This window comes from Primulina tabacum, chromosome 7 (assembly GCF_025594145.1).
Source record: "Primulina tabacum isolate GXHZ01 chromosome 7, ASM2559414v2, whole genome shotgun sequence".
In the NCBI taxonomy this organism is placed as follows: Eukaryota; Viridiplantae; Streptophyta; class Magnoliopsida; order Lamiales; family Gesneriaceae; genus Primulina; species Primulina tabacum.
The window spans coordinates 20,279,622-20,293,669 of record NC_134556.1 but is presented as its reverse complement, the minus strand read 5'-3'; the positions used below and the strand labels follow the sequence as shown (position 1 = coordinate 20,293,669).

Here is a 14,048-nt window from a genome sequence, read left to right as displayed (position 1 = left end):
TGAGCTTCTTGCGACTGGCAGTAGGCGTGACCCTTTACAAGAACACCGCTCTGATACCAACTGTAACGTACCGTACTTTTACCATTCAAAATTTGCGGAAAAATTAAAAATTTTCTTGAATACGAAAATAAAATCAATACGGTCGTCACTACATCATCCATTCACAATAAAGATCTTGTTAAAAGAAAGGTCTTCTCAAAGCATCTCGCATCAAACATAAAAATCAGAGTATTTTAAACTTGCATAAAAACGTTAAAATAACGTGGGCGGTCCTCGGGTCTAGCCTCCCGCTCAGTCCAAGCCTGCCCCTGGGTCGCCACCTCCTATCTCCTCATCAACATACTCACCTGCATCGATCAAGTCTAGTAAATCTAAAGACTCAACATGTATAAACTGGGAAATAGCGAGTACTACATAATAAAACCGCATGCAACTTTAAAATAGAACATACATACTTGAACTTGAATTTGCGTACTAAAACTTGAACATGCGAACATAACATAGACGCCTTAACGTGAAAACTTGTCATAAACATAATGCATACTAGAACATACATAACTTCATCATTTTGCCTAGAGGCATGTTTCAAAGCAAGTGACCCATAACATAATAAATGCCTGATCAGACAAACCACAGTACTGGGCTGACAGGGACGTATCCACTGCCACATACATGAGATCCCCGTTCATAATTTAACGCTTTCCAACCTCGATCTAACCCGTTCATAATTTAACGGGCGGATTGGTCCCCATTCATAATTTAACGCTTTCCAATCCTAAACATAATTTGGTCACAAGACATTTAGCATACCTCAAAACTTAAAATATTTTCTTTTTGCACGTCAACATACTTACTTGACGTTGAGGGATTCGTTGGACTTCGATCGGGGGCGTTGTTGCACCTACTAATCATGAATTGGCATGCTTATCTGCGTAACTTAGACATAATTTCAAGCTTACATAAGAACTCATTCAATTCCTTATGACGTTGTAAATTCCCATGCCTCGACTGCGTAAATCACTGAACTAAAACCATGCCATCAACCCCCCCCCCCCCCAGGGCACACTATAGAAATTTTCCCCAAAGTTGTGAAGGACACGGACCCCGTGCCTACCTCCGTGTAGGGGTCCGTGTAGACTCGGATGAGAAGGCTCGAAAGGGAAGGAGGACACGGACCCCGTGTCAGGGTCCGTGTGGGGGTACGGGTACCTACTGTAAACGCGAACTTACGAAAATTTTGTACATGTTTCGCTTAACTTTCTAGACTCGATTGCGCGGACTATGAATCGACACTCCAAGGCTCATCCTAGCACGCCATAACCTCAAACCAAATTCGTACAAATTCCCAAGGCGACTATGTTCACCCTACGACACATACCATTCAAAACATTGTAATTGACATCAAAAGTTACCCACGACTTTTAATTAAATCGAGCGCCTATTGACATGAACTGAAACCTCAAAAATACTCTAAACATCGTACTAAGCATACATAAACGCAGCAACGATCATCCGACGATCCCCAACGAAGCCTGCAACAATAAAATCTCAAGAACACATCAAAACATAATTTCTGAAAAACGCAGTTTGAGCAGTCCCACGAAAAATGTCATAACTCACTCAATTTTTGTCCAAATAATTCGAATTTACTGTCAAATCGAAGGTATCGAAAAGTTCTACAATTCTCTAGTTGAAAGTTTTATCAAAATATCGACTGAAAACTCGCAGTTTCAACCAGAACAGTAAAAACGTGATTTTTGATCCCTAAAATGGTTTCAAAAGTGATCCCAACACAATTGCTCGAACTTCTACACATCGTACACATGGTTTTACGCATAAATAACAACGCACGCATAATATGACATGATCGATGCATCAAGAACAAATTATACGTGCCTTTTGATGATAAACTTTACCGAAACGGCGACACCGAAGCGGAGATAGAAGCGAGGTTGATCCGGGACGAACGTGACGCGATTTTCTTGCAATAAAATCGATCAAAACTTGCTGAAAATTGACAAGGGAAGGGGCGGCTGCTGTTCTCCTCTTAGAACCCTAGGTTTTGCTCTTTAAAAAATAAAAGAAGTGGAAATCTGAATGTGTGTGTGTGTTTAGGCGTTATTAGTGTGTGTAAAAGTGTGTGTGTGTGATTAGTAAATCAGGAAAATCACTTAATTAAATAATAAATAAAATTATTTAAAATACTAACACTCTTTAAACTTTAAATAAAATCCCTCAATTAAAATAATGCACAAAAAAGAAAGAAGCTAATTTTAAAAGTTTCAAACTCTTAAATCACTAAATAAATAAATTTTAGGCTTTAAAATACTAACAACTTAGTAAGCCCTTTAAAATGCCCCATCCTCAACTTAAAATAAAAGTATCACATTTTAAATTGCCAAGAATCGTCCCCGGTCTCTTTTCCTCAATCCCGCCTCGAATAATCGCCTGAAACATGAAACTCGAAAAACATTTTAACGTGCATCCCAATAAACATTGATAATTTAAAATAATGCATTTTCATAATTATGCATGGCTAAAACTCTTTCAAAATTAATTACATGATTTAATAATTAAATGAATGCATGGATTAAACGTGCACTGAATTTGGGCACTAGAGTATTTCACACCAATTTGGTCTCAACGTCTATCTTCCTACTTCGGTATTTGGATCCATGCTTCGAACAACTTCTTTTGCCACAATTTTCGTCGAATCAAATAGACTTTTTATTGAGACAGAACATCCAATCTACGTGAAAGTGCAAAAGAGAAGGTTTTGATAAAAACAATTATAAAGTACAATCTACAACAACCATTATGCTAATGAGTTTGTCCAGCTAGCCAGAAAACAAAAAAGCATAAAGAAACCTCATTCAAATTAGTTAATTCATTACAGCAAAAGCAAGAGATTTTACTTAACAATACAAACATCAGATAGAAAATTTCATTTAGAAAAATTAGTCAACATATCCAAGTCTTTGAAACAGTAAAACACAGCCCAACAATAATCAAGAATGTTTCTAACATATACTGCTTTGCAAAATAAAAACCATGGTTATGAGTTCCACAGACATGAACCCAAAGATGAACAAACAGATCCACATAATAAAACATATCACATTGCAGTTGTTTGACCATCTTTAGTTTTGTTGTATAAATATTGGAGGAGAGAAAGTAGTTGATATCTGGAATATAGACTTGTCCCTCATACTTAGCAGAAGTACGAACAACTTTTACTCTTGGAAAACAACTTAGGCTGAGGGACTGGGAAATGATAGAAAATGCTCCGGATATCATAGCTTGACTGGCGATAATTGCTGCAGCATTAGCCACAACAAAAGTTGGCCAATATTGTGGACCTGTATCATATCTAGATATAGATCATGTTCAAATTTTGAATGGAAAATTAGATGAGATTTAGATTTAGAATAGTGTTTTTAATATAAGAACTTGTAGGAGAGAAATAATTAACCTGGTATGGAGTCATAAAATATGTGCTTTACATGATCAGGGAATTTGGAAAGATATGCAGCTTGTCCACTATATGCAATTAGGAGAGCAAGAAAAACCATTCCCGTGAAACTAATCTGAAGTGACACAAAAAGGAAAAATATATATGTTTGGTTTTGGGACGAAAAAGAGTAGATATAACTTCAAATAGCAGAATGCATATTTTGTATTTAACTTGTCATTCCTCAAATTCAAGGATCCGTGAAAACATTATGCATTACAACAATAATCAACTCAAGTTACTAAACACATCCACTCCCGATATTATTAAACAAACAATATAATTCAATTTGGATAATTCTAATGTAGTGCACAATATGCATGCAAGATAATTATAATGTAATGCACAATAATAACAATACTTACTTGCACAGCTGTTACGTTGAAATGGCCTAAGTCAGCAAACATGGCCTCAGAATCATGCTGTCTAACATTCGATCCAGAATCATCGATCTATGCGTGAACAGGTGACAACCCTGTCAATTAAGAACTCATGCCTAATCACATGTGCATGTATAATCAATCAAAAGAAACAGCAAGAAAACTAAATCATAGACTATTTTACAGCCACGTATCCCAGTTTTAGGCAGGATGCTTTATTCCATCTTATCATAAACCCAAATATAAGCAAATGCAATAAAACAAGATGTTTCTCGCCCACAAGAATTCAATGTCTTCTTCACCGACAGACTAGCGAGAAACAATCAAAATTTGTGGGGCTTGGCTGAGTCATAACAAAAGAAATCCACACAAAGATGATCAAATGGGCTGGCTGACTCTTCGATTAATTATATTCACCCCTTTCAGTGGATTAGATAGATTATATCAAAAATTGAGAGGAAAAAATACAACCAACTGTAAATAGGCTTCAAAATTCTTATCACTGTAAATGCACAAAATCTGATTATGTAAACTTGTCACTGTAAATGCAAAAAATTCTTGTAGATATTACCGCAGAAATCTCACCTTAGATGTTGAAAATGTTGTCGGAGAAGTCACCGAAATCTCATCGGAAGCAAGCTAAAGTGGCTGGAAAAGTGGGGAAACACATAGGCTTCAAATACTTACTGAATACAACATAAACAACCAAGAATCAAAGAAAAATTTAACCGGAATCGAAGAAGAACTTGTGCGCACAGTCAACTTTGAACAGGGCTGGATCCACTCGATTTCTTCTAGATTCAGTGTAGAAAAGAGGTGCAGGGGCTTGGGGAAGAACATACTGACCTCGACGCTTCTTGTCCGGTGGTCTGGGCGGCGTCGGCGGCAGCTGGGGTGGTGAGGGAGAGAGCCAACGGTAGTAGCTTTCGTTCATTAATCGAGAATGATAATTGGGCGTGGGATGGTTCTCTCCAGCTTTTCTCGATTTTTCATTTAATTAAGTTTTTTTTAAAAATTGGAGAGCAGGGTGAAAATTTTTGGTAGAAAAATAGATAAAATAAAGGTCAGATATTTGGGGTTGGATAAATATTGGAAGAGAGAAAATAATTGTTTCTCATGACATCAATTAAAAATGTCAGGATAACTAATCTAATATATTTTTTATTTTACACATTATTAATTTTTTATAAGTGTCATTATTAAGTATTTGTAGCAACATTTAATTAAAAGTGTCTACAAAAAAGTGTCACAATAGCCATTTATTGTTGTAGTATAGCAGTAAACACTTGCACATATCTTGTAAGTTCGTTAATATCTTATCTAATTATGGTCGAGCGAGAAAACTTGGCAGTTGTTTCAACTAAATTATTAGACTACATGAAACGTTCGAGTGAAATTCAACTTTTTATTTACGAAGTATCTGATGATTGAAGATCTATTTTGCAGGCTATGATAAAGAAGTAACTGAGCATGTTCCAACTGATTAATTCTTTCATTAGATTTTTGTAACATATGCTCAATTTTTGTAGCCTACTGTGTCGTTGCTGTGGAGTCCGCCTGTAGGCAAATTCCAATGGCCTTTTTGGAGCGAGTTAAAGATGATTTTAGCAAGAGATATGGAGGAGGAAAAGCCTCAACTACCGGTGCCAATGGCCTAAAAGAGAATTCGGGTAAGTTTTTTTCTTTCTCTTAGTTCTTGCTTTCCGACTTGACCATATTCTTTTTGGTATTTTAGGCCGAAACTGAAAGAGCATATGCAATATTGCGTCGATCATCCAGAAGAAATTAGCAAACTTGCTAAAGTGAAGGATCAGATTTCTCAAGTTAAAGGTGTGATGATGGAAAACATTGAGAAGGTAAATAAGTTTATAGAGTTCCTTCGCCTTCAAAAGCTTCAATTCATAATGGTTTACTTACTTATTGCGTTTGTGGTTTTGGTTTACTGTTTGTTCATCAGGTTCTTGACCGTGGAGAAAAAATAGAACTACTTGTTGACAAAACGGAGAATCTCCGATCGCAGGTTAACCACTTTAAAGGATCTTCCATGTGCATATTTCCCTTATAGTCATATTAGCAAATATAGAATATGATGGGTTTTGCACTAGGAACTGTACGTATTTCGCCACTTCTATAATTTCTTGCATAAAATGTTGAACCTAATACAAAATTCAGAGCGCTAAAATTAACATGCCTTAAATGACTATATCATCCACCAAACCACAAGAAATGTACTTTGAGATAAATTAACCTTGGTTGGTCTGTACCCACAGCAATTGCTTTACCTGTCTATAGGAAACACAGATCGAAACCTGAAACTTTAGCTACTTTACGAATCCAATATTTGAATTGCATAGCTATAGTCGTAATTACAAGGGAGATTAAAAAAAAAAACTAAGACAAAAATAAGAAAATTACGACCTCCACACCTTTATGTCTAAAATTTTGAAGGAACAAAAGAACCATCATCAGATTTATCTCCCAGCGTTTCAAGGTCATTCCATTTGAACGTATTCATGCATTGGAATTATCTACTTTCTTGAATCAGGCATGCATATGTAGCCATATATTCTTCTATCAGAGTTTGTGGTTTCTATGTTTTTACGTCGTGTTTCAGGCTCAAGATTTTAGGACGCAAGGAACCAAGATGAGGAGGAAAATGTGGATTCACAACGTGAAGATAAAACTGATCGTGTTTGGTATCATCGTAGCGTTAATTCTAATCATAATTTTGACTGTTTGCCACGGCTTCAGGTGTTTCTAGTAGATGTTAGCCTCTTTTGCCATTTATTCTTTAAGCATGTAAGTAGAATTTAATCTGATGTATAGATCATGTAAATGCGTCACAGAAGGTGAAGAGATTAAAACGTCGCGTTTTTTTTTGTTTTTAAAGAATATTACGTGCCACTGCGTCTAATATATACTCGATCGAGTTCTTTCATAATAATTTCATGGTTCATGTGATTGATTATTAGCTAAACGCATACAAAGTATAGTTTGATTCGGGATACTTTTTTGAATTTATATTTCTTATAACAAAATAATTTTTTCTTAAGCCAAATTAAAGTATGTACTTAAATCCTCTATAACTGTATATTCATCATCAAAAATTTCCCTGAAACTTAATCCATCATACAAAATCATATGGTAATAGATTTCATATTATGCATATATATTTACTTTGATTAAGCATATGCAGACCATGTGATTCGAATACTTGAATTTGTCTGAGTTTCTCAAAAATCATGTTTCTAAACTTGAATGAACATGATAAACAAATATGTGGAAGTTGATCGAGCATTATCTCCAGTCATTGAATGATTTGTAAGTATTTTTTTTCCTCTTGGTTTGAAGCTTTATAAGCACTTCAACCCTCTATAGATGATGTATTATTTTGTTCTTATGTGTGTGTACTCAAGGACCTCAAATGCTCATATTTATAGGCATTCTCATACTCAATGAGTAAATACATAAGCTTGAATGTCAAAAAGAAGAGGCACATGCATGTATCAAAAGTTTAAAGTTGAGGTAATGCATGCACTGCTTTGTCCAAAATTCATACTCTCTCTCAAATCTATATAACTTAATGAATAAATCCTATATTTATTCGAAATCCAAATTTATTGATATTTCTCGAATCAATTTATAATGTGTTCGCAATAAAGATGAGAAAATATCACATACGAGTTTCATTAATTTGTTCTTACAAAAAAATGATATAAAAGAACAAAGTTTATTATTAATTACCAAGAGATTCTTAAATATATTTGTAACGCCTGAAAATCAGTCCACGTAAATCGTATGCATAAAAATTATTAAACTTCTAAAATATTTTAATTAATAATTTTAGATGCATGAATGATATATTTTGATTAACTAAATGATTAATTTTATAATTTTGCTTGATTTTATAATCACTACAACAAAAATGACTTTTCGCAACGCGCAAATTCCCTTTCTGCGGCGCATATTACACGCTGCACAACTGCAAGCGGTTGAAAGTTCAAGATTATCCGCGGCGTGTTGGTGCGTGCCGCGAATACTGTTATCCGCGGCGTGCGTATGCGCGCTGCAGATACTCTTATCTGTGGTGTACATACGCACACCGTTAATACTATTATCTGAAGCGTGCATTCGCACGCCGTTAATACTATTATCCGCGGCGCGTTCATGCACGCCGCAGATACTATTATCGATAGCACGCGCACGCACGTTGCGGATAATATTATCTTCAGCGTGCAATGTTGGATCTGGGTTTTCTCGTGCCCAAAGCGCAACGGAAGTTATAAAATTTTATTTTATTTTGACGTTCAAAATATTTTGGACACTTGTATGGTTTTAATAAACTTACACATTCATAGGATGTTAAAAAATTATACCTTTGGTGAATAATTTCACATTACACCAACTACTCCGGTATTAGCGGACGTAGCTCTTGTTGTAAATCCCTACGAATATTTTTCGATCTACTAATCAGGTCCACGACTGAAATATATGTTCCTCTTCTAACTTGTACTAGAAAGTATAGAAGATTTTGTATTTTGAGAGCAAGAAACAAAATTGGTTCAAAACCCTTTTGAGAGCAAAATTTAGAATAATTGTCGATGGAATTTTTGAGAAAATAATAGAATAAAATCGATGGAGACTTTCCCTTTCTTTTATTCTACTAAAGCTTCGGTCATTGCAATCCCTTTTTAAGGCAATACATATTTTTTATTATTTCAACTAATTGCAATTTCCTTAATTAATCACATTAATTAAGTTATTGGATTTCAACATATATATATGTGATTCTCGAAATTAGCACACCACTATCATGCATGTTTCAAAAATATGCATATATATATATATATATATATATATTATTTTGTTTGTGTGCAAGTTTTAAATTATGGTATCATGAATATTTCCATATTACATAAATCAATACCATATTTTATAAAATTTAATGGGCTATATTTTAACTCAATTAAAATATAATTATTAAAGCTCATTTGAACTTTAGTAAATTAGCATGATTGGCTTATACTCGTACAAGCCCATGATCCATGCTCCCATTATATTAATATCATCATAATCCCGATCGATGATCCGACATCATCGATGTGATAATTTCAACTTATTTGTTATTATGATGCACAGTTTAATTTCGAGATCACCAATGTCTAAATAAGGCAAGTGTACTCCTTTTGACTGTTTTAGCAGTCATGCTCTCAAAATTTCTATAAGCTTTTATAAACTTTATTTATAAGCTTATCTATTGATCGTATCAAACTTATTTCTTATAAATTCAACTCATTGAATTTATTATCTCAACGGGAACAAGTAAACCAGTGCTTGTGTGATCCTCAATGGTTCAGGGATACAGCTAGTCGTGGGTTCACAGCTCTTTGTGATTCAGGACATAATCATTTATTCGGGCTTACCCTAATCTGTCCAATTCCATGCACCAACATTTGATCATGAGAATGTCAGAAACTATTTTCTGATTAAACCCATCGAGTCATGGTAAAAACGTCTAGTAGCATCGCCCCATGACTCCCTAGGTATCACTGATAGTGCCTGCAAGAACCAGTCGATTATGATTAACGTACAGTACGGTCCTCTCATCTCATATATCCCGATCGAATCTGCAATCATTGGTTCATTGAGTGTTGCATAACAATTCGATAACTATGTGACGCATATAATAGTGGCATCGCATATACTATTCGAGAACTCCTTCTCCAACGTACATTTCATACGCTGGCCAGAGATTCTACGCACTATTATTTCATCACCCGTAGGTGAGCGGTGAATCCCCGACTACAATGCACTGGCTCCTATATGTGTCGCAACTGTACCCAATCTCGCCACCTAATGACTCTCCTGGAGTCGGTAAACGAGTCAAAGCACAGCTCTACAATATAGAGCCTCAGTGTTGTCCCGGGTCGTAAGGACTAATGGTGTACAATCATAACCATGGACTTATCCTCTCGATGAATGATAACCACTTGGAAAGTCCGAGGGAGGGTTGTTCGGTATAATCATCATATGACTACCCATCTGAAAGTTTGGACATCTCTATGCCCTTACCAAGAAATGCAGTACACAACATCACAGATGCTAGTCTCAAACTCAAGCGACCTTTATCCTTGTTTTAGACGGTTGAATCGACTAGGAACGAATTTAGATCATACAATGTTTACAAATGAGTTTCAACATCGAATTACGATTCATTTTTATTAAAGTATAATCAAGGTCTTTATCTATGTTTGATAACATGGGTATACAGATAAAGAAATAACAAACCATGAAATATTGAATTATGTTAAAATAAAGATTGTTTATTGCAACAGAGTCAATAAAATCCCTAGCCAACAGTTGGATTGCAGGACATCTATTCTAACAATCTCCCACTTGCCCTAGAGCCAACTACCCATCAACTTTAATCTCATTGCTCCGCGATGCTTCTCAAACAATGGTCCTGGCAAGGGCTTTGTAAGTGGATCAGCAACATTATCTGTAGAGGGGACTCTTTCGACTGATATATCTCATCTTCCCACAATCTCCCGGATGTTGTGGAACTTCCTCAGTATATGTTTGGATCTTTGATGAGACCTTGGTTCCTTTGCTTGCGCAACCGCACCAGTGTTGTCGCAGTACACCGGGACTGGATCAACTCCATTAGGAATGACGCCCAACTCTTGGACAAAATTCCTCATCCAAACTGCCTCTTTGGCTGCAGCAGATGCAGCAATGTATTCAGCTTCAGTGGTGGAATCCACAACGGTGTCTTGCTTAGAACTTTTCCAAGAGACAGCCACACCATTTAGCATGAATACAAAACCAGAGGTCGATTTTGAATCATCTACGTCACATTGGAAGCTAGAATCAGTGTTGCCTTCCAATTTTAATTCTCCACCCCCATGAACCATGAACAAATTCTTAGTCCTTCTCAAGTACTTAAGAATATCTTTCACGACCTTCCAATGCATTGGACCAGGGTTCGCCTGATATATGCTTGTAACACTCAGAGCGTAATGAACATCAGGACGTGTCGATATCATACCATACATGATACTACCAATGGCTGACGCATATGGAATACATGTCATCGTCTCTATCTCTTCATCAGTCTTGGGACACATAGCTTTTGATAGAGTAACACCATGACACATTGGTAAGTATCCTCTCTTTGACTCTTCCATATAGAATCGCTTCAGAATGGTATCGATATAAGTGGCTTGGGTGAGTCCCAGCATCTTTTTTAATCTATCTCTATAGATCTGTATTTCCAATACATAGGATGCTTCACCCATTTCTTTCATGGAGAATTTACTTGCTAACCATACTTTAGTTTATTGCAGTAGTCCTATATCATTCCCAATGAGTAGGATGTCATAAACATATATAAAGTATAATGAATGTCACTGCACTCCCACTAACATTCTTGTACACACATGGTTCATCAGGATTCTTAGCAAAATCAAACTCTTTGATAGTGCTATCAAATCTGAGGTTCCAACTCCTTGACTCCTGCTTGAGACCATATATTGATCTCTGAAGTTTGCATACCTAATGCTCACTTCCTACTGATGTGTATCCCTCATGTTAAGATATGTATATATCTTCTTTGATGTCTCCATTGAGGAACACAGTCTTTACATCCATTTGCCATATCTCATAGTCATACCATGCTGCTATGGCTAGTAGTATTTTAATGGACTTAAACATAGCAACTGGTGAAAAATTTTCCTCATAGTCAATTCCTTGCCTTTGAGTATAACCTTTTGCAACCAGTCTTGCTTTGAAGGTCACTACCTTTCCATCCGCCCCAAGCTTTCTTTTGTAGATCCATTTGCATCCTACAGGAACGATTCCCTCAGGTGGATCCACTAATATCCAGACTTGGTTTGAATACATAGAGTCCATTTCTGACTGAATGGCTTCAAGCCATTTGGTTGAATCAGTATCAGATATTGCTTCTTTGAAGATCATTGGATCACATCCAACACAAGGCTCATCAAGGTCTTGTTCATGAAGAAGCGTATATCTTGCAGATGGTCTAATAGCCCTATCAGACCTTCTAGGAGCTTGTACTTCAACTACTGGTTCTTGGGGATTAGGTTCAACATCTATAGTTGAGGGAGTATCTTGAATTTCTTCAAGTTCTATCATCTTGCCTTTTCTATCTAATAGAAAATCCCTTTCCAAAAAGGTGGCATTTCTTGAAACAAACACTTTTGCTTCATTGGGATGATAGAAATAATATCCAACATAATTCTTTGGATATCCTACAAAGTAGCACAAATTGGATCTACTATCCAATTTGTCTCCCACTGTCTACTTCACGTAAGCAGGACATCCCCATATTCTCAAGTAAGAATATTTGTGAGGTTTTTTCATCCATATCTCATATTTCATTTTATCCACTGCTTTAGTATAGACATTATTCAACAACATTACCGCAGTTTCAAGCGCAAAGCCCCAAAACGATATAGGCAATTCAGTGAATCCCGTCATAGATCGAACCATGTCCATCAAAGTTCGAATTCGACGTTCAGAAACACCATTCAATTGTGGTGTTGCTAGTGGAGTCCACCGTGAGAAAATCCCATTCTCTTTTAGATAACCCAAAATTTCAGCACTTAAGTATTCTCCACCTCGATCAGATCGAAGTGCCTTAATACTTCTTTCCAGCTGGTTTTCTACTTCAGATCTGAACTCTTTGAATTTTTCAAATGCATCAGATTTGTGTTTCATCAAATAAACGTACTCATACCTCGAATGGTCATCAGTAAAGGTAATGAAGTAGGAATGTCCAAATTTTGTGCTAACACTTAGCGGGCCACAAACGTCCGTGTGGATCAAATCCAGTAGACCATGCGCACGTTCCACGTTTCCATTGAATGGAGTTTTAGTCATTTTTCCTTTTAGACAGGACTCACAAGTTGGTAGAGAATTTATGTCTGACAAGTCAAACATGCCTTCTACCACTAGCTTGTGCATCTTTCTTTGGGAAATATGACCTAGTCTAGCGTGCCATATTTGTACGGGATTTGGATCTTCTATTTTTCTTTTTTTGTTGTTGTTGTTTTCGCACGCACTTGGATATTGTTTAACGGAATATCCTTTAATTTTAAGTTATAGTGATCGTCTGTTAATTCTTCAGTTCCAATCAAACATTCATTCTTGTATAAATTGCAAACACTTTTAGCAAAAACACAAGAATAACCATCCCTATCAAGCATAGAAATAGAAATAATGTTTTTAACCAATTCTGGAACAAATAAAATGTCTCTCAAAAACAACTTAAAATTATTTTCTAAAATTAAAGTAACGTCTCCAACGGCAGTGGCAGCAACTCTTGCTCCATTTCCTAGTCTTAGAAAGGTCTCACCATCTCTAAGCCTCTTTCTTCTTCCCATCACCTGCAAATCATTGCATAGATGAGAACCACATCCGGTATCCTATTACCCAAGAAGAGGAATTAATAGAAACATTAACTTCAATATAAAACATAGCATGGCCAGAACGCTTTTGGGCAAGATACTCCGTGCAATTACGCCTCTAATGTCCAGGATTGTTGCAGTGGAAACAGACATGCTCTGACTTGTCGGGCTTTGAAGGCCCCGGAGTAGGTTTCTTGTATGATTTTTTTTTGGGCTTGTTCTTCTTTAGAAGGGCAGAACGCTTCTTGCCTTTATTTGGGGCTCCCTTTTTCGCACCAGACGAAGAACCCACAAGAATAACAGGCTTCTCCTTTTTGATTGTGGCCTCATAAGTAGTGAGCATATTGACCAACTCTTCAAGGGTGGCCTCAAGCTTGTTCATATTAAAGTTAACTACAAATCCATCGAACGAGGAGGGTAGTGACAGCAGGAGAATATCAGTCGAGAGCTCACTAGGAATAACCACGTCGAGTCCCACCAACTTCTCAATGAGCACAATCATCCTAACACCATGCTCATGGACAAAAGTCCCATATCACAGACATGAGTTTTTTCACAGTAGCATGTCTCTCTGAGCGAGTCTGTAATCCATACAACTATTTCAGATGAAGGTGAATGTCAGCAGCATTCGCAGCCTCCTCGAACCGCCTCTGCAGTGTGAGGGCCCGTGCTCCTGATTAATTTTTAATTATCAAACAACAGGATTTATTAGCATAAACAGCGAAA

General features: G+C 36.5%; 1 protein-coding gene and 1 pseudogene across 10 annotated transcripts; one reads left to right on the top strand and one right to left on the bottom strand.

The window, feature by feature from the left end:
• LOC142551161 (putative vesicle-associated membrane protein 726) overlaps window positions 1-6,764 on the top strand; it is an 80,296-nt pseudogene extending 73,532 nt beyond the window's left edge.
• On the bottom strand, window positions 2,931-4,897 carry LOC142551163 (potassium transporter 5-like). 10 transcript variants are annotated; one of them, XR_012821514.1, is made up of 5 exons: window positions 4,621-4,897; window positions 4,477-4,539; window positions 3,877-3,986; window positions 3,473-3,587; window positions 2,931-3,370 (listed from the first exon to the last, which is right to left on the bottom strand). XR_012821514.1 is itself a non-coding variant. In XM_075660235.1 (5 exons), exons 3-5 carry the CDS (start codon window positions 3,916-3,918, stop codon window positions 2,962-2,964), a joined length of 555 nt encoding a protein of 184 aa, XP_075516350.1. In that variant the 5' UTR covers window positions 3,919-3,986; window positions 4,477-4,539; window positions 4,621-4,897; the 3' UTR covers window positions 2,931-2,961. The 10 variants fall into 10 exon arrangements, 6 of the variants coding, with proteins under 6 accessions (XP_075516350.1, XP_075516351.1, XP_075516353.1 ...); XR_012821515.1 differs by having other exon boundaries at window positions 2,931-3,359; window positions 3,473-3,540; XR_012821517.1 differs by having other exon boundaries at window positions 2,931-3,317; window positions 3,473-3,540.
• Window positions 6,765-14,048: the final 7,284 nt, after the last annotated feature.